Source organism: Chionomys nivalis, chromosome 20, assembly GCF_950005125.1.
Source record: "Chionomys nivalis chromosome 20, mChiNiv1.1, whole genome shotgun sequence".
Taxonomy (NCBI): domain Eukaryota; kingdom Metazoa; phylum Chordata; class Mammalia; order Rodentia; family Cricetidae; genus Chionomys; species Chionomys nivalis.
In genome coordinates this window covers 9,211,663-9,235,721 of record NC_080105.1, presented here as the reverse complement: position 1 = coordinate 9,235,721, position 24,059 = coordinate 9,211,663, and the positions used below count along the sequence as shown (strand labels likewise).

Sequence of the window (24,059 nt, the reverse complement as noted above, 5' to 3'; positions counted from 1 at the left end):
GATTTTCGTATGTTGAACCAGCCCTGCATCTCTGGGATGAAGCCTACTTGATCATAATGGATAATTTTTCTGATGTGTTCTTGGATTCGGTTTGCCAGTATTTTATTGAGTATTTTTGCGTCGATGTTCATGAGTGAGATTGGCCTGTAGTTCTCTTTCTTGGTTGTGTCTTTGTGTGGTTTTGGTATCAGAGTAACTTCAGCTTCATAAAAGGAATTTGGCAATGACTTCTCTGTTTCAATATTGTGAAATACATTAAGGAGTATAGGTATTAGGTCTTCTTGGAAGTTCTGGTAGAATTCTGCATTGAAGCCATCTGGACCTGGGCTTTTTTTGGTGGGGAGGTTTTTTATAACAACTTCTAATTCTTCGCGACTAACAGGTCTATTTAGATTGTTCACCTGGTCCTGGTTTAACTTTGGTATATGGTACTTATCTAAAAAAGTGTCCATTTCTATAACATTTTCCAATTTTGTGGCATACAGATTTTTGTACTAAGATCTAATGATTCTCTGAATTTCCTCTGAGTCTGTGGTTATGTCTCCCTTTTCGTTTCTGATTTTGTTAATTTGCGTATTCTCTCTCCGCCGTTTGATTAGTTTGGATAGGGGTTTATCAATCTTATTGATTTTCTCCATGAACCAGCTTTTTGTTTCATTGATTCTTTGGATTGTTTTCTGTGTTTCTATTTTGTTGATTTCAGCCCTCAATTTGATTATTTCCAGTCTTCTACTTCTCCTAGGTGAGTCTGCTTCTTTTTTTTCTAAAGCTTTCAGGTGGGCTATTAAGTCTCCAATGTGTGCTTTCTCCGTTTTCTTTAAGTGGGCACTTAATGCTATGAATTTTCCTCTTAGCACTGCTTTCATAGTGTCCCATAGGTTTGAGTATGTTGAGTCTTCGTTTTCATTGAATTCAAGAAAGACTTTAATTTCTTTCTTTATTTCTTCCTTGATCCAGGTGAGGTTCAGTAGTTGACTGTCCAGTTTCCATGAGTTCATAGGCTTTCTGGGGATAGCATTGTTGTTGAATTCTAACTTTAATCCATGGTGATCTGATAAGACACAGGTGGTTACCGATATTTTTTTGTAACTGTGTAAGTTTGCTTTGTTACCGAGTATGTGGTCTATTTTCGAGAAGGTTCCATGAGCTGCAGAAAAGAAGGTATATTCTTTCCTATTTGGGTGGAATGTTCTATAGATGTCTGTTAAGTCCATTTGATTCATTACCTCCCTTAATCCTCTTATTTCTCTGTTAGGTTTCTGTTTGATTGACCTGTCCATTGGTGAGAGAGGAGTGTTGAAATCTCCTACTATTAGTGTGTGTGGTTTGATGACTGCCTTGAGTTTTAGTAACGTTTCTTTTACATAAGTGGGTGCTTTTATATTAGGGGCATATATATTCAGGATTGAGATTTCATCCTGGTGAATTGTTCCTGTTATGAGTAAAAAATGTCCATCTCCATCTCTTTTGATTGATTTTAGTTTGAAGTCAACTTTCTTAGAAATTAGTATGGCCACACCTGCTTGTTTCTTAGGTCCGTTTGCTTGATAAACCTTTTCCCAGCCCTTTACTCTGAGTAGATGTCTGTCTTTGTGGTTGAGGTGTGTTTCTTGTAAGCAGCAGAATGTTGGATCCTGTTTTCGTATCCAATCTCTTAGCCTGTGCCTCTTTATAGGTGAGTTGAGTCCATTGATATTAAGTGATATTAATGACCAGTGGTTGTTAACTCCGGTCATTTTTCCTTTCTTTCTTTCTTTTCTTTGGTAGTAGAGTTTGTGTGTTTCCCTTCTTCAAGTTGTGCTGGTGAAGGGTCTTTAGATGTCTGAGTTATTGTGGGCATTGTTGGACTCCTTGGTTTGTGATTTTCCTTCAATTACTTTCTGAAGGGCTGGATTTGTGGCTACGTATTGTTTAAATTTGTTTTTATCCTGGAAAACTTTGTTTTCTCCATTTATAGTGAACGAAAGCTTGGCTGGGTATAGTAGTCTGGGCTTGCATCCATGGTCTCGTAGTTTCTGCAGTATATCTATCCAGGACCTTCTGGCTTTCATGGTTTCCATAGAGAAATCAGGTGTAAGTCTGATAGGTTTACCTTTATAGGTAACTTGACCTTTTTCCTTTGCAGCTCTTAATATTCTTTCTTTATTCTGTATGTTTTGTGTTTTGATTATTATATGACGAGGAGATGTTTTTTTTTGATCCAGTCGATTTGGTGTTCTGTATGCTTCTTGGACCTTCAAAGGAATATCTTTCTTAAGGTTGGGAAAGTTTTCTTCTATAATTTTATTAAATATATTTTCTGGACCATTGAGCTGTACTTCTTCTCCTTCTTCTATCCCTATTATTCTTAGGTTTGGTCTTTTTATTGTGTCCCAGATTTCCTGAATGTTTTGTGATGAGAATTTGTTGGTTATGCTGTTTTCTTTGATGAGAGTGTTTATTTTCTCTATGGTATCTTCAGTGTCTGAGATTCTTTCTTCTATCTCTTGTAATCTGTTGGTGGTACTTGTCTCTGTAGTTCCTGTTCGTTTATTCAAATTTTCCATCTCCATCCTTCCCTCGGTTTGTGTTTTCTTTATTACTTCCACTTCGTTCTTCAAGTCTTGAACCGTTTCCCTTACCTGTTTGATTACTTTTTCTTGTTTCTCTTGGTTTTCTTGGGTATCTTTGAGATATTTATTCATTTCCTCTACCTTTTTGTTTGTAATCTCTAATTGGTTGTGGCAGTTTTTCACTTCCTGTTTAAGGTCCTCTATTATTTTCATAAAATTCACTTTTGAGTCGAATTCTTCTAATTCTTCTGTATTAGGGTTTAGACTTCTCATTTCGGGATTCCTGGATCCTGGTGATGTCACGTTGCCTTTCAAGTTGTTGGGGGAATTCTTGCATTGGCGCCTGCCCATCTTTTCCTTCAAATGGAGCCAGGAGAGGCCTGATGTCTTGGACCAGTCTTTGCTGTGACTAACTCTCTAGGTGTATCTCCTCAGTGTAGGGGCAGGAACCGTTCCCTTCCAGGTGAACTCCTCAACACCAAAACATGGATGCGTGGTATTCCAATGACCCGCGTAAAGAAGGCCGAATGCAAGGGGTCGGGCGGGGTCCAGTAGAACACAGGCGACACTGCAGTACAAGCTGGAGGTGCCTGCGCTCCCTTTCGGGGGTTGCTGAGGCCTGCCCGCTGCTCTGGTTGGGTAGCCTTAGTGTAGGGGCGTTTGTGCTCTCTACCGGGACCGTCCGCCCCAGGATAGTACACACTCACCCGTCCTGATGAAACTTCTTGGCACCTACACAGGAACTCCTGGATGCCCCAATGAGCCAGGGACTAATGGAAGTAGGGCACAGGCAGAGCAGGTCCAGCAGATCACAGCAGAGACTGCAGCCCCAGCAGCAGGGGCCCGCTTTCCCTGGCGGAGACCTTGAGGCCTGCCCTCTAGTCAGGGACTCACTGCTCTGGGTTGGTAGCCTTAGTGAAATGGCAGGCCTCTCCTGGCTCCATTTGAAGGAAAAGATGGGCAGGCGCCAATGCAAGAATTCCCCCAACAACTTGAAAGGCAACTAGAAATTCCCAGGAATCCACGAGAATAAACCCAGTTAAGACCCTAAGCAACTGTGGAGATACCTGAAATTGCCTTGCCCTATAGTCAGATGGACTTTCATCCAGCAACTGATGGACACAGATTCAGAGATCTACAGCGGAGCACTGGGCTGAGCTCATAGAGTCCAGTCAAAGAGAGGAAGGAGAAATAATAGGAGCAAATGGGTCAAGACCATGATGGGGATGCCCAATTAAACAGCTACTTGAGCTAATGGGAGCTCACTGCCTCTGGTCTGACAGCAGGGTAACCAGCATAGATCCAAACTAGGCCTCTGCATGTGGGTGAGGTGTACGGCTGGGGCAGACTGCAGGGCCACCAACAGTGAGACCAGGATTTATCCCTAGTGCTTGAACTGTCTTTTGGGATCCCATTCTCTTTGATGGATACCTTGCTCAACCTAGATATAGTGGGGAGGGTCTTGGTCCTGCCTCAAAGCAATGTGCTAGACTTTGGTGACTTCCTATGAGAAGCCTTACACTTTCTGAGGAGTGGATGGGGTGGGGTACAGGGGAAGGTGGAGGGAGCAGGAGGAGGGGAGGGAGTGGGAACTGGAATTGGTATGTAAGATGAGAAAACATACTTTTTTAAAAAAAATTAAAGAAAAAAGTCTCTGTGGTCATTGTGTCTCTTCACAGCAATAAACCCCTGAGACAGCCATCGAGCTCAGCAACTTTTATTTTTAAATGTATTATGTGTACATGATTGCAGTTGCTTGTGAAGGTCAGAAGAGAGTGTCAGGTCCCCTGGAGCTGGAGTTACAGATGTCTGTGAGCCACCATGAGGGTGCTGAGGACCAAAGCCAGGTCCTCTGCAAGAGCAGCCAGTGGTCTTAACCTCAGAGCCACCCCTAAGCCCTCAGAACAGAATTCTTTCCTGTTTGGTTTTTCAAGAAAGGGTTTCACTCTGTAGCCCTGGTTGGTCCTCGAACTCAGAGATCTCTCTACTTCTGATCCCCAAGGCCTGGGACTGAAGGTGTGCACTACCACCTCTTAGCTCAACAGAGCAGACTTAAGCTAAGCACCTCCCTGCGCCGTCCTTGGGAGAAGGCGCAGCACTCGCTGTCTATCACCTGAGTTGCACTAGCAGCAAGCAATTTCTTTTTTCTAAAAAATAAAATCCAGGGGATTGGAGAGATGGCTCAGAGGTTAAGAGCATTGCCTCCTCTTCCAAAGGTCCTGAGTTCAATTCCCAGCAACCACATGGTGGCTCACAACCATCTGTAATGGGGTCTGGTGCCCTCTTCTGGCCTGCAGGCATACACACAGACAGAATATTGTATACATAATAAATAAATAAGTAAATATTTAAAATAAAATACAATCCAAAAATAAGAGCTTCCACAATGGGCAGGGGCCTGAACTGTGTAAAAGTGAAGAGAACTAGCCCAGGATCAGCTAGCCTGCAGCATGGACCGTGCATCTTCTCTGTCCATGGTGGCAGCAAGGTGCAGCCAGGCTGGAACCTCCAACAGCAGCATCACAGCCTTCCCCTCAGCGTGCTTCTCCCCAGCAGCAGGTAAGCCAAGATACTTCCTCTCTGCTTGTCCCCAAGGATGACAGGCCTGGAGATGCAGTGGAACGTTCTAGAGTAACTTCTGTTCCACACACGCTCATTTCCACCCACCTGGGGTGCTCACCACCTGTCCAGCAGAAAGGATCAAAGTTTACCCACCCCTGGAGAGGGAGATGTAGAATGCGAACACATGCGTGTGCATACACACACTCTAAGGTGAGAGCTGAGGCTGTCAGACAACACACACACACACAAGCACACACACACACTCTGAAATGAGAGTTGGGGCTGTCGGACAACACACACACAAAAACACACAAACACTCTGAAATGAGAGTTGGGGCTGTCAGACAACACACACACAAGCACACACACACACTCTGAAGTGAGAGCTGGGGCTGTCAGATAGAACACAAGCACACACACACACATACACTGAAGTGAGAGCTGGAGCTGTCAGAACACACACACACAAGCATACAGACACACATGCACACACACTCTCTGAAATGAGAGTTGGTTGTCAGATAGAACATATACACACACACAAGCACACACACACACATGCTGAATTGAGAGCTGGGGCTGTCAGATAGAACACATACACACACACACATACACTGAAGTGAGAGCTGGGGCTGTCAGAACATACACACACACTCACACACACACTAAAGTGAGAACTGGGGCTGTCAGACACTGCTGCAGGGCACATCCTCAGTCCTGAGGTTGCAGCTGCCACTGCCCCCATCCAGGAAGACAAACAGGGCACTGCAGCAGCTGCACCCCAGATCCTGGCACCCCAGGCCAATCAGCCACCACTCAAAGTGTGCTCCTTCTGCCGGGCATCTAAACTCCTGGCCAGGGTAGCTCTGACCTCACAGGAAGCTCCAGACACAAAAGGACAAGGTCCCCTGGGGACTGTCCCCAAATGCAGGTGAAACAATGAGGCAGGAGAGGGAGACAGCACCGCAGGCTGCATGAGACAGCAACATGACAGGCTGGGCCCGCACTCCCAGCATGGAGACAGTGCAGCGGCTGTGCTCTGTGAGCAACCTGAAGGTGACTGTAAACACACTGCATATTGAAATGGCTTTGAACTCCTGACCTCCTGGCAGGATTCTACAATCCTGCTCTGCTAGCTCAAAGTATCCAAAACATTTTCGTTTTTTGTTTTTGTTTTTTGTTTTTCGAGACAGGGTTTCTCTGTGGTTTTGGAGCCTGTCCTGGAACTAGCTCTTGTAGACCAGGCTGGTCTCGAACTCACAGAGATCCGCCTACCTCTGCCTCCCGAGTGCTGGGATTAAAGGCGTGCGCCACCACCGACCGGCCCCAAAACATTTTCTAAGGAAGGCAATGAGCAGAAATGTCCAGACCCTTGTCTAAGGACACTAAACCACAAAGTCAGTGTTATATTATACTGAGACCGATTTCCACGTGCAACTCAGGCTGGCCAGGCACACACCTATCACAATATTCCTCTTTCCTTCCCTCTTCCCCCGCCCCATCCCCTACACCTCCAAAGCCTCCTGCAGGCTAGGCCAGCACCCAGACATCTCAGGCCCTTGTGGCTCTAAACCCTTGCTACCGACTGATTCTCCTTTTGCCAGCTCCACGGTGACATTAAGAATTTGTGCTGGTGCTGGGCGGTAGTGGCGCACGCCTTTAATCCCAGCACTCAGGAACAGAGGCAGGCGGATCTAGAAGAGCTAGTTCCAGGACAGGAACCAGAAAGCTACAGAGAAACCCTGTCTCGAAATTCAAAAAAAAAAAAAAAAAAAAAAAAGAATTTGTGCTGGGGCTGGAAAGATGACTCAGCGGTTAAGAGCATTGAGGTGCTCTTCCAGAGGACCAGGGTTCAATTCCCAGCACCCACATGGCAGTTCATAACAATAACTCCAGTTCCAGGGACTCTGACACCCTCATATGACATACATGAAGATAAAAACACAGTGCACATGAAATAAAAATAATCGAAAAGAATTTGTGCTGGAGCCAGGCAGTGGCGCACGCCTTTAATAACAGCACTCCAGAGGCAGAGGCAGGCGGATCTCTGTGAGTTTGAGGCCAGTCTGGTCTACAGAGTGGGTTCCAGAACAGCCACGACAACACAGGGAAATCCTGTCTCAAAAAAAGCAAAAGAAAAACAAACAAAAAAAGTATTTGAGCTGGGAACCTGGTTTCCTGGCCACAACCAGCCATCAAGTAGCAACTGAGTGAAACAGAAGGCCGCCATTTCGAAGCAGCAGCCAGCTGCATGGAGAATCTGGGGGCGTGGCACCGGGAGGCATGGCCCTCAGATGCCTCAATCTATGTCCAAGTGAAGGGGGCGGCCGCAGTTCCACAGCTTCCAGGTGAGTATGGTTCCTAGGCTACAAGCCTTGCTATGGCTTGCTTTAAGTGGGTGTGACTTATGGTGGGCGTGGTCTCTGCCTGGGCAGGGCTGTCAGCTGGGCGATCTGGAGGACTGATCTTCCTCAGTGGCGCTTCCAGGTGGTGTAACCCAAGACAGGTGGGCAACCTTCTGGTGGAAGAGGGCAGAGTTTCCCTTGTATCCTGAGAGGGGGGACGCCCAGCACCCTACAACACACACGCGATGTCCCACAGCAGAGATGCAACCTCAAGTGGTCCACAGAGCCAAGGTTGAGAAGTCCTACCTCAGGCATACTGTAGGCGTTTAATGGGTGTTAACCGAGTGAATGAATACCTGGTGAGGTTCCAGCAGGGTGGCGGGCCATCCGGGAGATCCATCTGGGTGGGGCTGAAGGGTAGACAGCAGGAGGGACTTCCCCATGTGCCTGCAGATCCTGCTGTGGGCTTTCCTGAAGCTCTTGGAGGAAGGCAGCCACTTGGTGATGGAGAATGGTGAGGACCGGAGAGGCAGGCCACAACCTCAGGCTGCCTGGATGCTTAGAGGGCAAGGGGCTAGACACAGCACAGGACTGCGGAGGGGTAAGGCATTCCTAGGAACACTATAGGCGTACTCGCACGTGCACACACACACACACTCACACACGAGCACACACACACACGCACATGCACACACACTCTGCTCCCAGTCAGTCTGAGCTCTGCAGCCTTGCTTGACCCTCGATGCTCTCCCAAGAGCATATTTGGGCCCTGGAGGGTGGACACCCACAGGGGAAGGATTGTCGCCACTAAACACACTCAGAGGCCTCTAACCGAACACAAATGTATGCCAGTTTCCAGTCTCCAGGCTGATCTCCAACTAGCAATCCTCCTGCCCCATCCTCCCGAGGTTGTGGTGGTAGGCCACCACTAACACGTCTGGCCTGAAAGTAGAACGTTCTAGAGGCCCTTCTGCCCCTCGGCTGGTTTGCCCCGCACACACAATGGGAGCTCACCACCTATCCAGGAGCACCCAGACGCAGCATCACTCACACACTTCAGCACACATACACACACCAAGCCTCTAAAGCCAGAGCTGGGGACCCAGCTGGGGACCCCATGGCTCATGCTTCACGATCATGTCCTCAGCACTCAGCCTCGGGCCTGGATGTCCTGCGGCCTCAGCTCTCCTTCCCCCTCAGCCAGGAAAACTAGCAGAGCGCGGTGCAGCAGATACACCCCCAAGCGCCGCCACTTCGTGGGTGGCCAGTAGGCAGCCTCTCCATAGTAGTGGCCCTGTTTCTGGTTGGTCAGTGTCTGGATACCTGGACAGATCAGAGGCAAAGTCATGGCGTGGCCTCCACCCACCCCTCCTCCACAACAAGCGGCACAGACTATATTTCGACAGGCGTGTTCTAGGTATGCAGGTGGCGCTCAGTAACTACCCACCATGGGAATGAACATGAACAGTGAGGGAATTCAGAGCTCACTTTCCCTGAGACCTCAGCCCTAAAAGCCCGACCCTTACCTAGGGCGTCCAACAGGCAGGCCTCCCGCGTGTACGCCTCCATGGCCACCGTGTGCTGGAAGCAGTGTAGGGAAAGGACACCTCGGCCGCTGGCCCAGATGTCTAAGATCCGGCGTACCTTGGGACAGGCCTAGGGGGTGGAATCAGGAGTCGGGTCCTAAGCCTTCTGCCCTCCGACTGTCTGAAGACTGGCAGGCCTGACCACTCCTGCCCCTTGTCCTCACATTTTTCCCTGGGCGTTCACGGTAGCCGAGGGCTTCCCAGAGGTGGGCATCCGGCCGGGCACGGGTCCCCTTGCCCACGTAGAAGATGGCTCCCACGAAACATTGCAGACACTCGGACAGTGTGAGGGAGGAGGCTCGGGCAGGCAGTCCCTGCGTCTGCCTAGGAACAGAGTGGTGCAGACGGTGAAGGAGCCAGCTGCCAACCCTGACGCTGCCAACCCTGATGACCCACACGATGGAGGAGAAAAATCAGTTCCCAGAAGTTACCTTTAGACCTCCACATGTGCACATACAGACACACGCACAAAAAATAAAACGTGTCAAAAAAGGGTGGTGGGGGAGGAAGGACGTCTCAGAGAGAGAAGATCACCACTGTCCCCAGAGCTGTGGGCCCTTTTGAACCCACATCCAGGGGCCCCTATTTTATAAGCCATGAAATGGGTACTCACAGCCGGAATTGACTGGATTAACAGAGAAGGCTAGTCCCTTCCCTAGGGACACACAGCAAATCAAAAATAAATAAATCCCCACCAACTTGTGTGTGTGTGTGGGGGGGGTGTGTACAGAATCTCCCTGGAACAACCCAGGCCTCGTGCTCACAGTCGTGTGCCCCACCCTCCCACCCCTCACGGAGGCAGAAGCCACCAGCAAGGAACAATCCAACCCTTCCCCACCTCTGTCAGGGCGGACCCTGTGGAGCCAAGATCCCTCTAATCCCAAGCCCCAGCTTTACCGTCCCCATCATACCTGGGGTCAAGAAGAAGATATGTAAAGCTGGACTTGGTGACGCCTCCCTGCCACCTCTTCGTGGGATCCGGCCCTTGAAAGTGCTGAGCCAGGGCGGCCTCATCCGCCTGGCAGTCGGGAACGTGGCCTGTTCTCAGCACCTCCGCCAGTTCTGGGCTGTGCCCTGGAACAGCTGGGAAGGGGAAACCGAGCCAGAGCTGAGAAGGACCGCCGGTGAGGACGGTGGGGCTAACAGGCAGGTCTCGGGATTCCACACCGCCATGGGACTCCCAGCTCACCCGGGCTAGCCTGGGCTTCCTGCAGCCGCCGCAAGTAGTGTCCACGGGTGAAAGGGGTGACAGGGCCAGGACTGTGGCCCAGTGCCCGCAAGGCCTGAAGCAGCTGCAGGTCGGACATGGGGGGCACTGAGCCGTGTGGATGCAAGGCCCCAGAGTCCCCGTCACCTGGCAGGGATGGGACATTGGTGGCCCCTGTGGTCAACGTCAGGGCCTGCAGCTGGCAGCTCAGTACCCCATGCCCAGCTGCCTCAGCCCCACCAGACTGCCACAGGCTGGCTGCGGGCCCCAGTGTCCCCGCAGGGCGCTGGGGCTGCAGAGAGTCCTCCGATGCAGTGACAAAGGAGGCATCGCTGCTGCAGTCCTCACTCCCAGTGGCCTCGGGACTCCCGGGCTCCACCGCCACCTCACGAGCAGCTGCCAGCTCAGCTCTGTGCATGAGCTGCTCTGAGACCGGTGACAAACACGGAGGTATAAAGATGCCAGGAGACCTCACAAAGACACGTCCTCGACCCATGGTGGATTCAAGGCCAGCCAGGGCTACAGGTAACTTCTCTAAATATAGATAAACATATATAAATATATAGATAGATGACAACTAAGCAGACAGATAAACATATAAACAGATGATATAGACAAGATAGATGACAGATAAAAGTTAGGTGATAAGATGATTGAGAGATGATGGATAGTGATTGACAGATGGCAAATGGGCAGATGGAACTGACCCCCAGAAGTGAGGCAGCGCGGTGACAGGTTCTTTGCACCCCCTGAGCTCTGCTCACCAGCTGGCTCCAGGGTCTCCTTCGGTGTCCGGGTGGGCGTGTCCAGCTCCCTCAGCAGGCGTGCGCAGTCATGGTGTCCCTGCTGCAGAGCCCAGTCCAGTGGCCTCAGCCCGTCCTGCACAGGCACGGTCAGCTCAGCAGGGGGCGCCCACGGCCCGCCCTTCTCCACCCCCCACCCCGCCCCGCGCGCGCTGCATGGGATCCTGACCTGGTCTCGCAGCGTCGGGTCGCCCCCTCGGCTCAGCAGCAGCTCCAGGGCGCCATGACAGCCCCACACGGCGGCCACGTGCACGGGTGTCAGCGCCTCAGTGGACCTGGGACCCCGGGAAAGAGGAGGAGTTTCCTTTTCCCGGCCTTGAACTCTTTGCTCCCTCTGCCTCAGCCCCCTGTGCCCACTACCAATGGGGGTGAGGGGAAAGTTGATACTCTAACTCACGGTCATCCTCCTGCCTCACCCTCCAGAGTGCCAGAATGACCTCGTCCCGACCTCGGGAGCAGATACCTCCTAGACCAGACGCCTGGGACCCGGGAGCCTGATGCCCAGCGCCGCCGGGTCCCCAAGTCACACCCACCGCACCACGGTGACCCGGAGGGCGCCTCACCGAGCATTGGGGTCGGCGCCCCGGCGCAGCAGGATCCGGAGGCAATGCAGGGCGCGCGGACGGCGAGCTCGGGCCGCCAGGTGCACCGCCGCCACGCCATCCTCCAGCACCAGGCTGGGGTCCGCCCCAAGGTGCAGCAGCTCCTCCACAGCCCTGGGGGGACGGTGACAGCGGACATCAGCCCTTTGGCCGCCCGGGGAGCAGAAGGCAAAGTCGGACCAGCGTCCCGCGCTCACCGCGGATCTTCCTCGCGCAGTGCGACCAACAGTTGCCCGGCAGCATTGGCCATGTCCCAGAGGTGTCACGGCCCTCGGATTCAAATTCGCGCGGGACCTCTGCGCATGCGCAGCCCTAGTCCCGGCTCTCCAGCCCTGCCTCTGGGAAAGCCCTGGTTGGACCTGCGTCGCCCCGAGCCGCTGATGGAGACAGGGTGTGTCCTGGACCAGCAAACCGCAGGGACTGGAGAGCAGGGCGGTGCGCTCAGCTGGGGTCCCATTCCTGGATTTGGAAAGCTGAGCCAGGAAGATTACCGCGAATTCCAGGGGAGCTTGGGATAAAGAGCAGAACCTCTCTTTGCCTTTAACAAAACAAACTACTGGGTATCCTAGACTTAGCCCAAGCTGTCCAGGAACTCAGGGCCATCCTTCTGCCTCAGTCTGCAAGTGCTGGGATCAGCCTCCTGAGGAACAGCGTCGTGCACTTTCAATCCAGCGGAGCTGGCTGTCACCTTCGCTTTGTGAGGAAGGTCTTCGCCAGGGCCTGGAGATAGCTCAGCGGATAAGGGTGCTTGCTGCCAAGCTTCAGGACCTGAGTTTGATCCCAACCACAGGACGCAGACATTGGAAAGAGAACAGACTAACATACACATGTGTGCCTTGGCTGTGAGCCTGCACAAGCGTACGTGCGCGCGCACACAAATTAATTAAATAAAATTTTCTAAAGAGCTGCATTTTCCTTATTTGCAAATGGAAGACAGGACTCAACACTAAGTGGCAAATAAATGAAGAGGCCAGAAAACATTTAATCAAGCTGACCTACTTTTTAAAATTAAATGTGTGGGTGTTTTGCCTGCATGCCTGTCTGTGTACCATGTGTGCCTGGTGTCCATGGAGACCAGAAGCAGCATCGGAAAGCCCGGAACATAAGCTGTGAGCCCAACCGTGGAAATCGAACCCAGGTTCTCTGCACGCACAACCAGTGCTCTGAACGGCTGAATCATCACCAGGTCCGGTCTATTTCTGTTCATAATCCTTTTGAATCAAGGCTTCTCGATGTGGCCCCTGCTGACCTAAAACTGGCCATCCTCCCGCCTCTGTCTCCCACATCAAAGTGAGCCCGACTCCCACCCACTGCCATTTTGGTTTCTATCAACTGAGAAGGTGGAGTGGATGAACCTCTGTGGCCTGACCTGGGAAGGCGGGACTCCAGGTTTGCCTTCCTCTTCTGGGGCGCCCACCAAATGTCCCCATCCTAGACCCCTGGGTGGTGATCGCTCATGGTGAGGCCACACAGGTCCAAACAGTACTGCAGAACTGTTGGGGTGGTGGGGTAATAGATGTCACCCCAACCCGCTTCCCACTTGGAGCTGGGACCCTTGGGTGTCCAGGAGGACCTTCCTGTGGGGGCCACGCCGGTCTTGCATGCAAAAGATGACCCCTGTCTCTGGAGGAAAGGACGTCTGGGGTGGGTTCTGTAGGGTGAAGAGGAGGTTGCAAAGTGCAGTTAACACCAGTCAGAGGGTGAGAACAGCCCAAGTCATAATGGCATCAGGACACCGAGATGGATCCGGCCGAGCCAGAAGCCATGCCAGACTGTTCAGTTCAGCTCCTGTTTTCTGTTTCGGTGAACCTAAAATGACCAGAAGGCAGGCTCAGAAGCCTCAGATTTTTATTCTGGTGACAAACTGGTCCCAGGAAGAATTTACAGCAGACACAGTAGGAGTGGGTGTGGGTGCACCGGGCTCCTGAACGGTGCAGAAATGCCACGGGTCACACAGTGGCTTCGCCCTCACCAGCCTCCTCATCCTCCAGCAGGCTATAGCTCGCATGGGTCTGGCAAGGCGTCTGAAGTGGATGGGCCAGCAGCTTGGCCATGCAATTGTGTAGCTCGAGGGCCGGCCCAGCCAGTGCCACCTCATACTTGTAGCTGGTGCCCTTGGTGTCCAGGCTGCCCATGAAGGAGAATACATCCTGCGGGGGCCAAGGAGAGGCTGTTCAGGGTTGGCATTAGCCCTCAGAGGCCCTCCCTGCCCCTGGAGGCCGTCCTAGAAGAAGGGGCATCTAGAGTGGGTCCTGAGGGGTGAAGAGGAGTTGGTCAGGCCAGAAACTACTAATGCAGTCAGCAAACATTGGCTGGCACCCACCAAGCAGCCAGGACCTGGGCACCCTAGAAGCCCAAAGTGCTGGTGAGAGGGGTCTTGGTGAGTAAAGTATCTGCCAGGTAAGTGCTCCCCCACACACACACACACAGTTAGGTGGACAGCTGAACGCAGCAGGACATGACCTGCATCCCAGTGCTCTCCCTTGCAAGGCGGCTGCCTTGGCAACAAGAGACTCTGATCCAAACCAGAGGGGAAGGCGTGGGAGGGCCCACAGCAGCACCTGCCACCCGCATTTCCTAGTCCCTAAAACAAGGCCTCACTCTGTAGTTCAGAGTTTTCTGAGATAAACATTCTACCCTGCAGGGAAGCTCCTTAGGCAGGAAGGCAAACAACTCCAAACAGCTTCAGGAAGTCCCTGAAACTGAGCAGATTCACTAGGCCCTCCCTGCTGGGGTAAGGAGCTCCTCAGTGGCCTGGAGAGGTTTAGACCAGAGTTATGTGGACGGGACACTCTCCAGCCTGCAGGCTGTGCAGTGTGCTCCAGGCTCCCAGTCTGTGAGTTGTCAGTCCTGCTGTGTGGGCTTTGGTGATGTAGCTGTCATTTATGCTCCTGTAGGTGACCGCTCACCCTATTCCTGTAAGCAACCCCAGTAAATTCACTGGTTCATCAAGCTGGACGTCGTGGTGTCCATTGTACTTTGGTGTGCCGTGGGCTCCTCTCAGGGGTGAGTGCTGTGTCTGTCCAGGAAATGTCTTGTCACACAACATCCCTATCATGTCACAACCCCTGCCTCAGCCTTTCAGGTGCCTCACGCACAGGTGTGCATGGGTGTGTGGGTACATGTGTGAGAATGTGCAGGCATATAGAGGTCGGGATATAACCCCTGGGAGTCAGTGCTTCCACCATGCTGGTCCCGGGACTGAGTGCGAGTCCTCGTGCTTGCCTGCAGGCGCCTTACCTACCCCACCTTGCAGTCTGTAAACTGAAACTCACAGGTATTAGCGACCCGCTCACAGGGCAAGTCCGAGCATAAGAAAGGTAAGGCCTGGAGAAGTTGGGAGGGGAGGGCGCTGCGGGCAGACAGTGCAGCAGGGTAGAGTCGGGAGGAGGTGCGAGTAATGGTGTGGCTGGCTGCTAAGGCCACAGCCTCCCAAGTCAGTCACCACCAACTCAAAGTGGAATGTAGGGAGCAGCTGTTAAATGACTGCCGGGGCAGGTCCAAGTCAGACTCCACTGTGATGTCTCTCTCACCTTCCACCTCCTCTTGTCTTCCTTCTCCTCGGTGCCATTGTGGATGCAGACGATGTCGAAGAAGAAGTAGGGACACTGGAGCATCTTCTGCAGTGAATGAGACCAGGATGGGGTGCACTCCAGCCTGTGGTCCCGGGAGGTCCCCTTTGGTGTCTAACCACTGCCCTCCCTTCCCTCCAGGCTTACCTTCATGGGCTCAGTCATGGAGAACTGGGGCTGGCAGGGAGGGCGGCTGTAGACCAGGATGGTGCGCACAACGTAGGGGGGCGGGATGGTTTGCACATTCTCTGTGACTGGCAGCTCAGTCTTCTGCTGGCTACAGAGGTAGAAGGGGGACAGCTGGGTCCTCAGCCGCCTACAAGCCGTGGCCGGAACCCCACCTATCACAGCTGAATCCCACAGCCACGATCCTAGCAGTCCTGCATGTTAAAGCCAGGGCCAGAGAGACAGCGCCGGGGCTAGAGGCACCTGCAGTCAGGGCCACGCGAGGAAGCAGAGAAGGATTCTCACAAGTTCCCCCGACCCACACAGCTACCGTGGAACATGTGCTTGCACACAAAATAAATACATAATGAAACCCGTATGACTTCTTTAAAAGCCTTAATAAATTCAAGCCCCACCGCTGGACACAGGATCTTGTCCCAGGCTGCCCACCCCCTCGACATACACACACAAACACACACACACACACACACACTGGGCAGCCTCAACTCTGTCTGCACCTGTCTGGGGAAGGAACCAAGGCATCCCCACTCTGGGTGACCACTCACATGAGACTGAAGAGACCTTCTAGATCTGAAGAAACGGTAAGGACGAGGTGCCAGCTCGGAGGCAGGGGCCTTTTCTGACCTGGATCCTGGGAGATGACGGGAACCTCTGGGGCCAGGCACTGTGACCCCTGGGGTAGCTGTGTGACCCCTGGAGTAGGCAGTGTGACCCCTGGGGTAGCTGTGTGACCCCTGGGGTATCTGTGTGACCCCTGGGGTAGCTGTGTGACCCCTGGGGTAGGCAGTGTGACCCCTGGGGTAGCTGTGTGACCCCTGGGGTAGCTGTGTGACCCCTACGTAGGCTGTGTTACCCCTGGGGTAGGCAGTGTGACCCCTGGGGTAGCTGTGTGACCCCTGGAGTAGGCAGTGTGACCCCTGGGGTAGCTGTGTGACCCCTGGGGTAGCTGTGTGACCCCTGGGGTAGACTGTGTGACCCCTGGGGTAGGCAGTGTGACCCCTGGGGTAGACGTATATTCCCACCAGCACAGCACCTCTCTAAGCCCGCTGCCTTTCAATCATCATAAAGTGGGTGGTAGCCTTAACCCCCTGCAGACCCTCCAGGGCTCCCCTCTCCTGCCACATCTACTGCATCCTCAATTCTGGGGGAGCCACCAGGTGAATGACAGGGTTGTGACTTTCTAGGTAACTGAATGCCAGCCCTGCTGCAGTGGATGTCCCCTGGAGTCAGGCTCGCTGACACCCACCCCTCCACCACTCTGGGCGGCCTGGGTTTTCGGTGGCTGTGGGTCTGGATCACTGTGGATTAACAGCCAGCTTTCTGTCAATGCTTTTTTTGAGGGAAGGGGTTCATTTTGTGGTTTTGAAACAGAGTCTAGATATTTGTTGGTAAGGCTGGCCTCTAACTAGGAATCCTCCTGCCTCAGCTTCTAAGTGCTAGGTTGACTCTCCTGCACCCCAACACCTGGCTGCATGTTGGGTCTTGTATGTAATTTCTATAATATCATACATGGAATATTCATTCTATTTGTGATTTCACTGAGCAAAACCCCTGAGCTTTGCTGGGGCTGGGATTCAGGTGCAGTGCCTGCAGCTCAGTGGGTGAAGTGCCTGTAGCAGCTCAGCAGCCATGTGGCTGAGGGTTCCTCTCCAGCACACTGTCATCCCAGCGCTCAGGAGGTGGAAGCAGGTGAATCAGGAGCTGAACGCCATCCTTAGCTACACGGTGAATTCAATGCTAAGCTGGGCTACATGAGAAAGTCTCAAAAATATATTGATAAATTTGATGTGAGGTGGTGGCACACACCTTTAAGCCCAGCATTCAAGAGGCAGACACAGGTGGAACTCACTCTGTAGACCAGGCTGGCCTTGATATCTCAGAAATTCACCTGCTTCTGCCTCCCAGGTGCTGGGATTGTAGGCGTGCACCACCGCTGCCCGGCTGAGGCACTCTTTTCTTAATTAAATCATTTGAAGTGGGAAGACCTGCTTCTAATACAGATCTCCCACTTCTCATACACAGCTTCCGAAGTGGAAAGGGCCACCTTCAACCTGCACCACGCCCTCTGCTGCTGGCAGCCTATGTAAATGACAGGGACGAAGGAACACTTGGCTTTGCCTGCTTGCTCTGGCTCTCACTAGCAAGTCCATTCCTTCACTGTCATTAGAGCCTGCTTCTTCAGGACTGCAGCATATACCGGAGACCAGCTGAGACACCCAGCCTCATGCACTGAACAACTTTGCCCTTAGCAGACTGCCATTGTTGGAGTAGCTGGGCCACAGCCTGAGTCACTCTAATAATCGCCTTTATAAATGTATTTATCTATATATATAATTGCGTGTGTATACACATTCATTCATCAGCTTTGTTCTTCTAGAGCACCCAGACTAATATACCAAGTTAGCCTCTAACTCACCATAGAGTGCAGGCTAGCCTCAAACTCACCATAGAGTGCAGGCTAGCCTCAAGTCTGCTGTGGAACCCAAACTGGCACCCAAATTACTGACTGCCCAAACCTCCTGATTCCTCCATCTCCACCTCCCAGTGCTGAGATGGCAGGGCTGTGCCACCAGCTCCTGTGGTCTTTTTCTTATCCCATACAGAGCCCTGAGGCCTCTCCAGATGTGACACCTACTACACCTGCCAGGGGCACACAGAACTCACCTGACAGTGGCCTGCCCCATCAACCTGAGCCCCCACCACACACACACGCCAGGATCACTAGGCTCCTAAGAGTGTCACACATATGGACAGAAGCCTAGAAGGCCACAAGCCCTGAAACTGTGTCATGGACACCTAGATCCTACTGGGTAACAAGGTCCCTATGCATTCTGAGCTGCCCATATTCAAGCCCAGTGCCACGTACCCATGAAAGGACTCCAGCTTTGGCACAGACATCTCCTCTGAAAGATCCAAACAGATGATCTGAAACACAAACAGAAGACAGAGTATAGGATGAAACCAGACAGAGCTAAGACAGCTAGGGTGGGACCCAGACATAGTGCTCAAGAGAGGCTGGGGGCGTGGCTCAGGGTGGAGCCCCTGCCTAGAATCCCCAGTGAGGGGATGGGGGCGTGGCTCAGGGTGGAGCCCCTGCCTAGAATCTCCCAATGAGGGGATGGGGGCGTGGCTCAGGGGTGGAGCCCCTGCCTGGAGTCCCCTAGTGAAGGGCTGTGGGCGTGGCTCAGGGTGGAGCCCCCGCCTAGAATCTCCCAGTGAGGGGCTGGGGGTGTGGCTCAGGGATGGAGCTCCTGCTTAGGACCCCCAGGGAGGGGCTGGGGACACATGTGGAGGTCCAGGTGCCACACATAAAAATATGTTTAGATCACCAAGTGTGTGGTGCTCCTGGAACCCACAGGAAAATAAGGCAGCAATTTAGAGACTCTCACAAGGCAGGAGTGGCCTGTCTGAGGACCCCATCCCTTCATCTCCGACCAAGACATACCACCTTCTCTGGACAGTTGACCCGTGGTGTTCGAATCTGGACCTCAGGTGCTGGTGCTGGTACCTGCCAGGGCTTGGGCCCGGCTCCTGGGACACTGGCTGCTCCATCATCTGCACTGGCCGCCTCACCCTCGCCCTCACTGCGGCTGCCCACGTTGGTCTGGGCTCCCAGAGCCCGGTCCTCGGCCCCCTCAGGGTTGGAGCGAGTATGAGGCCTGGGCTCGGGTGTCGGCTCCTCCCCTTCCTCCTCCTCCTCTTCTTCCTCCTCCTCAGTGGGGCTGTTGGCCTCAGCCACCTCCATGGCTCCCGGGTGCTTGGATGGAGAGGGGATAGCGGAAGCCAGGGTCCTGCGTTAAGAGTTTTTGAAAGCAACTGGTTACTAAAGCCAGAAGCTGAGCTATGAGCCCCTTGCTGCGTGGGAATCTCATTGCAGAACGGCTCCCTCATGAGTGAGGCCAAGACAGATTCAATGCAATGCCCATCAAAATCCCAGCAAAATTCTTCACAGACCTCGAAAGAACAGTACTCAACTTCATATGGAAAAGCAAAAATCCCAGGATAGCCAAAACAATCTTGTACAATAAAAGAACTTCTGGAGGCATCACAATACCTGGCTTCAAACTCTACTACAGAGCTACAGTACTGAAAACTGCCTGGTATTGGCATAAAAACAGACAGGAGGATCAATGGAACCAAATAGAAGACCCGGATATCAATCCACACATCTTCGAACACCTGATTTTTGACAAGGAAAAAAAACATATCAAATGGAAAAAAAGAAAGCATATTTAACAAGTGGTACTGGCATAACTGAATATCAACATGTAGAAGAATGAAAATAGATCCATATCTATCACCATGCACAAAACTCCAGTCTAAATGGATCAAAGACCTCAACATAAAGCCAGCCACACTGAACCTTGTAGAAGAGAAAGTGGGAAGTACACTCGAATGCACTGGCACAGGAGACCACTTCCTAAATAGGACCCCAGCAGCACAGACACGGAGAGAAACAATTAATAAATGGGACCTCCTGAAACTGAAAAGCTTCTGTAAAGCAAAGGACACGGCCAATAAGACAAAACGACAGCCTACAGAATGGGAAAAGATCTTCACTAACCCCACATCAGACAGAGGTCTGTTCTCCAAAATATACAAAGAACTCAAGAAATTGGACACCAAAAGAACACATAATCCATTTTAAAAAATGGAGTAAAGACCTAAACAGAGAACTCTCAACAGAGGAATCTAAAATGGCTGAAAGACACTTAAGGAAATGTTCAACATCCTTAGTCATCAGAGAAATGCAAATCAAAACAACTCTGAGATTCCATCTCACGCCTGTAAGAATGGTCAAGATCCAAAACACAGATGACAGCTCATGCTGGAGAGGTTGTGGGGAAAAGGGAACACTTCTGCATTGCTGGTGGGAATGCAAGCTGGTACAGGCTCTTTGGATGTCAGTGTGGTGATTTCCTTTTTTTTTTTTTTTTTTTTTTTTTGGTTTTTCGATACAGGGTTTCTCTGTGGGTTTGGAGCCTGTCCTGGAACTAGCTCTGTAGACCAGGCTGGTCTCGAACTCACAGAGATCTGCTTGCCTCTGCCTCCCGAGTGCTGGGATTAAAGGCGTGCGCCACCACCGCCCGGCTATGCTGGACATTCTTTACTCAACTGCATGGTTTCCCTCTCCTGGAGGGCAGTGTCCTCTCTCAGACCACTTCATAGGATGCATTGAGAACCAGTGTCACGTATGTAATCTCTGTGCCACAAGCTCATGGCTAGAATCTGAGTGTGAGGAAATACCACCCCGATCTAAAATGATGCTACTCAGCAAACTAATTGTCTCCTTCTCAAGTCAGTGGCATGAAGTAAACACAGACAGACTGGGGATCACTTAAAGATGGAATGTGAACACATGAGGGACAAGTATTCTGCAGTGTTAGGATTAGAGCAGAAACATAAAGACAGTGGGAGAGAAAACTTAAAAATCTGATAAGCAAATAGCAGTGTTAAAATTGTATTGTCTTTGAAACAGACACTGCAGCTCTGTCAACGAGACAAATTGTTCTCGTGACGTAATTGTTAGGAGAAAACAGGAGAATTCCATAATTTCTGGAAGCTGTTGCCAATAATTCAGTAACAAAATTGTAAAGTGTAGATCATGAGAAGAGTGTGTTACAATTGTTGGATCTTAACAGCATATTCAGGATGGCTTTATGTTCTCACAATTTTGCTTTAAATCTGAAAGTAATACAAAGTTTAATTATTTTAAAACATTACCTCAATGTGAAATGCAGCAGTATTTCATTTTATTTTAAATTGATCAGGGCTACACAGAACAAGTGTCTCACTACAAAGCTTAGCCATTCGCCACATGAGAAAAATATATTCCTTGAGGGTTTTGTTGGATTTAATCTATGTATAGAAGTAATGTTCCTGATTGTTCGGGGGTTGTAGGGCTTGTGCATCAGTTCTGTTTCCTAAGTAGGAGAGTGTTACTTAGAACAGTGTCTAAGGGGCCGAGGAAGAGCTGTTTAGTGTAAACTCAGTCCCTGATCCCCAGCCTTCCAGTTTTATATGTCGCAGGCATTTCCTTGTGCTGTTCTTCTGTTGTAACTCTGATTGCTTCCTTTCTCCCACACCTCCTTCCCCCTCTCCTACTTCCCTTTCCTACTTAGAAAATGAATTCCTTTTCTTTCGCACACTGAGCACGTCTGTGATAATTGGGTTCCCCTACTGACCAGTTCCGTTCTCACATTCTAACTCTTAAATGAAGGAAAGTTCAATAAATTCTTGAATTTGAGATACCCAGGACAAGAGCCTGTGTGGCAGATAATTTTTAGTGAATGTGTTTTGTTAGCATTTGTTTGATGAACTATAAATTGGAATGTAAGCTGTTGCCTAGCGAGTTGTCTCCAAGGTGGGCAGTGAACTGTTTCACATTTTGCAAAGGTTAACATTTATTTTCTTGTTGAAATAAACCTTCCTGTTTTGCATAAATTAGAAGTTACTAGAAATTTCTATTAGTTCCATATAAAAATACATAAAACATAGTATTTAATGGTATAAAGATGTAACCATGCAGTGTTTAATCAGATTCCACGTGCTACAGTGGCCCACAGCTATTCTGTAGTCTGCGGGGGTCTGTTCTGTGCCTGGCACTGTCTGTGGGCCTTAGGTGCATATTTAGTAACTGTAGCTGAGACTGATTTTATAATACGTCTTTGCTTAGCCAAGCACAGCTAAGACGCCCATACGTTATTTATTCTGATTGAATGTAAAAATTCTTTACAGTACTTACAGATCACCAGTATTTAATGAAAACACCAATTTGTGCCATTTTGAAGCAAAAAGCTCCTCAACAATATCGAATCCATGCAAAACTGAGATCATATATGCCCAGAAGACTTTTCCAGTCTGTTAAACTTTTTTGTCCTAAATGTCATTCATTGTAAGTATTTCCCAAAATTTAAAAAAAAAATCATGCCATATTGTTTGTTGTTTGTATATATGTATGCCTGTGTGTGTGTGAGAGAGAGAGAAACAGAGAGAGAGACAGAGAGACGGAGACAGAGAGAGACAAAGAGACAGAGAGAGACAGAGAGAAGGGGTTTAAGTATTAAAATGAGCACATCATGATTTGATTTGTAGTATTTTTAAAAATGCTGACGATTTGAAGGGAAAGTACTAATTTCTACAAAGAAAATCCTTTTGAGTCATTCTTTTTTTTTCTTTTCTTTTTAGTTTTTTGAGACATGGTTTCTCTGTAGCTTTGAAGTCCACCCTGAAACTAGCTCTTGTAGACCAGGCTGGCCTCAAACTCACAGAGATCCACCTGCCTCTGTCTCCCAAGTGCTAGGATTAAGGGTGTGTGCCACCATTGCTGACTTGAAATAGTTGTTATTTTCAGGCTTGAAATTCAAATTTTCATAGGTTGAATACACACAACTGAAAATTTTCTGTTATGTTTAATAATGGTAATATAGTTAAGTGTGGTGTCTTCATTCTAAACAGTTATTATGTGAATACGTAAAATTATGAGACCTTTTATAATCTTTTTAAAAAATATTTATTTATTTATTATGTATACAATATTCTGTCTGTTTATATGCCTGCAGGCCAGAAGAGGGCACCAGACCCCTCTACAGATGGTTGTGAGCCACCATGTGGTTGCTGGGAATTGAACTCAGGACCTTTGGAAGAGGAGGCAATGCTCTTAACCTCTGAGCCATCTCTCCAGCCCCCTTTTATAATCTTATTAATACATATTTGAATGAAAAAAAAGAACTAAAAAGGAAAGGACATGACTGCTCTAGGTACTGTGGAGGAGAATGTTTACTACAGGTATATGGGAGAGCACAGAGGAAGAGATATCTGGCAGAGTCCCTCATGGGATGACCAGACTGAGCCCTGTGAGTCATGGGGAGGTGAAGGCAGAGGGGAGGACATCAGCTGCTGCTGCTTGCAGTTTAAAGGTTTAAAAAGGGAAAGTGAGCAAAATGTCTAGATTAAATACTGAAGAGCCTCCAGGGAAGGGCAGCACTGGGCTGGAGAGTTCAGGGTAGAGGGCTAGAGGGCAGGGTATGTAACAGGTAGGGACTGAGGGATGCTGGGAGAACCTGGCTGCCAGGTCTAGCTTTGATGTTAAATGGGCACCTCAGCCATTTGTCCCAGGTTTGGAACTTAACAGTATTCATCTCAAAACATGTTTAGATCATAAACTTTATCTCCTATTAGTCCTTTCAATATAATGTACCATCTTTCCTTGAAACATAGAAAATGATATTTTGGGAAATACAGTTACTGCATGAACATGCACACTGGGCATTTATGAAGCTGAAACTCTAGTGCACTGTCTTGTAAAAACACACTTGCACAATGTCCACATAATAATGTATGTGTGGTTTACCTTACAAAATCTGAGATTATTATGTTTTCAGAGAAATTCAATCCTTAAATCCCATTTCATAAAACTCAAGGAGTCTGTTTTTTACCCATATGATCTTGAACGAAAACATCTTAGAGAATGTAAGACAGCCTGAAGTTACACACAGCTGGGGACAGAATCGGGACAAGGACTTAAACCTTTTGATTCCAAGCCATGCCATTTCTACTCTATGAAAACTCATGTGACTTATATGACTTATTATTAACAATAAGTGAAGTTAACACTGTTTTAAAGTAGGCTCCCTGTGGCAGT

General features: G+C 50.0%; 2 protein-coding genes across 2 annotated transcripts; both read right to left on the bottom strand.

Moving 5' to 3' along the window:
* Positions 1–8,609: 8,609 nt before the first annotated feature.
* LOC130863159 (ankyrin repeat and LEM domain-containing protein 1-like) lies at positions 8,610–11,907 on the bottom strand. Its single transcript, XM_057753059.1, has 9 exons — positions 11,855–11,907; positions 11,619–11,771; positions 11,225–11,330; positions 11,017–11,131; positions 10,235–10,786; positions 9,957–10,128; positions 9,210–9,369; positions 8,986–9,115; positions 8,610–8,782 (listed from the first exon to the last, which is right to left on the bottom strand). Exons 1-9 carry the CDS (start codon positions 11,905–11,907, stop codon positions 8,610–8,612), a joined length of 1,614 nt encoding a protein of 537 aa, XP_057609042.1.
* A 1,595-nt stretch (positions 11,908–13,502) lies between these two features.
* LOC130862824 (BRISC and BRCA1-A complex member 1-like) lies at positions 13,503–19,203 on the bottom strand. The gene is made up of 5 exons (XM_057752640.1): positions 18,861–19,203; positions 18,282–18,340; positions 15,377–15,506; positions 15,191–15,277; positions 13,503–13,807 (listed from the first exon to the last, which is right to left on the bottom strand). The coding sequence occupies exons 1-5, from the start codon at positions 19,158–19,160 to the stop codon at positions 13,607–13,609; spliced, it is 777 nt and encodes a 258-aa protein (XP_057608623.1). The 5' UTR covers positions 19,161–19,203; the 3' UTR covers positions 13,503–13,606.
* Between the last annotated feature and the right edge of the window lie 4,856 nt (positions 19,204–24,059).

Excerpts from the sequence above, each read along its gene's own strand:
- LOC130863159 (XM_057753059.1), bottom strand. The coding sequence starts at position 11,907 with ATGGCCAATGCTGCCGGGCAACTGTTGGTCGCACTGCGCGAGGAAGAT. Across the intron at positions 11,132-11,224 it reads ACCCGACGCTGCGAGACCAG|GACGGGCTGAGGCCACTGGA; the intron begins GTCAGGATCCCA and ends GTGCCTGTGCAG. Across the intron at positions 9,370-9,956 it reads TATCTTCTTCTTGACCCCAG|GCAGACGCAGGGACTGCCTG; the intron begins GTATGATGGGGA and ends CTCTGTTCCTAG.
- LOC130862824 (XM_057752640.1), bottom strand. The coding sequence starts at position 19,160 with ATGGAGGTGGCTGAGGCCAACAGCCCCACTGAGGAGGAGGAAGAAGAG. Across the intron at positions 18,341-18,860 it reads TCAACTGTCCAGAGAAGGTG|ATCATCTGTTTGGATCTTTC; the intron begins GTATGTCTTGGT and ends TTTGTGTTTCAG. Across the intron at positions 13,808-15,190 it reads AAGACAAGAGGAGGTGGAAG|GATGTATTCTCCTTCATGGG; the intron begins GTGAGAGAGACA and ends TGGCCCCCGCAG.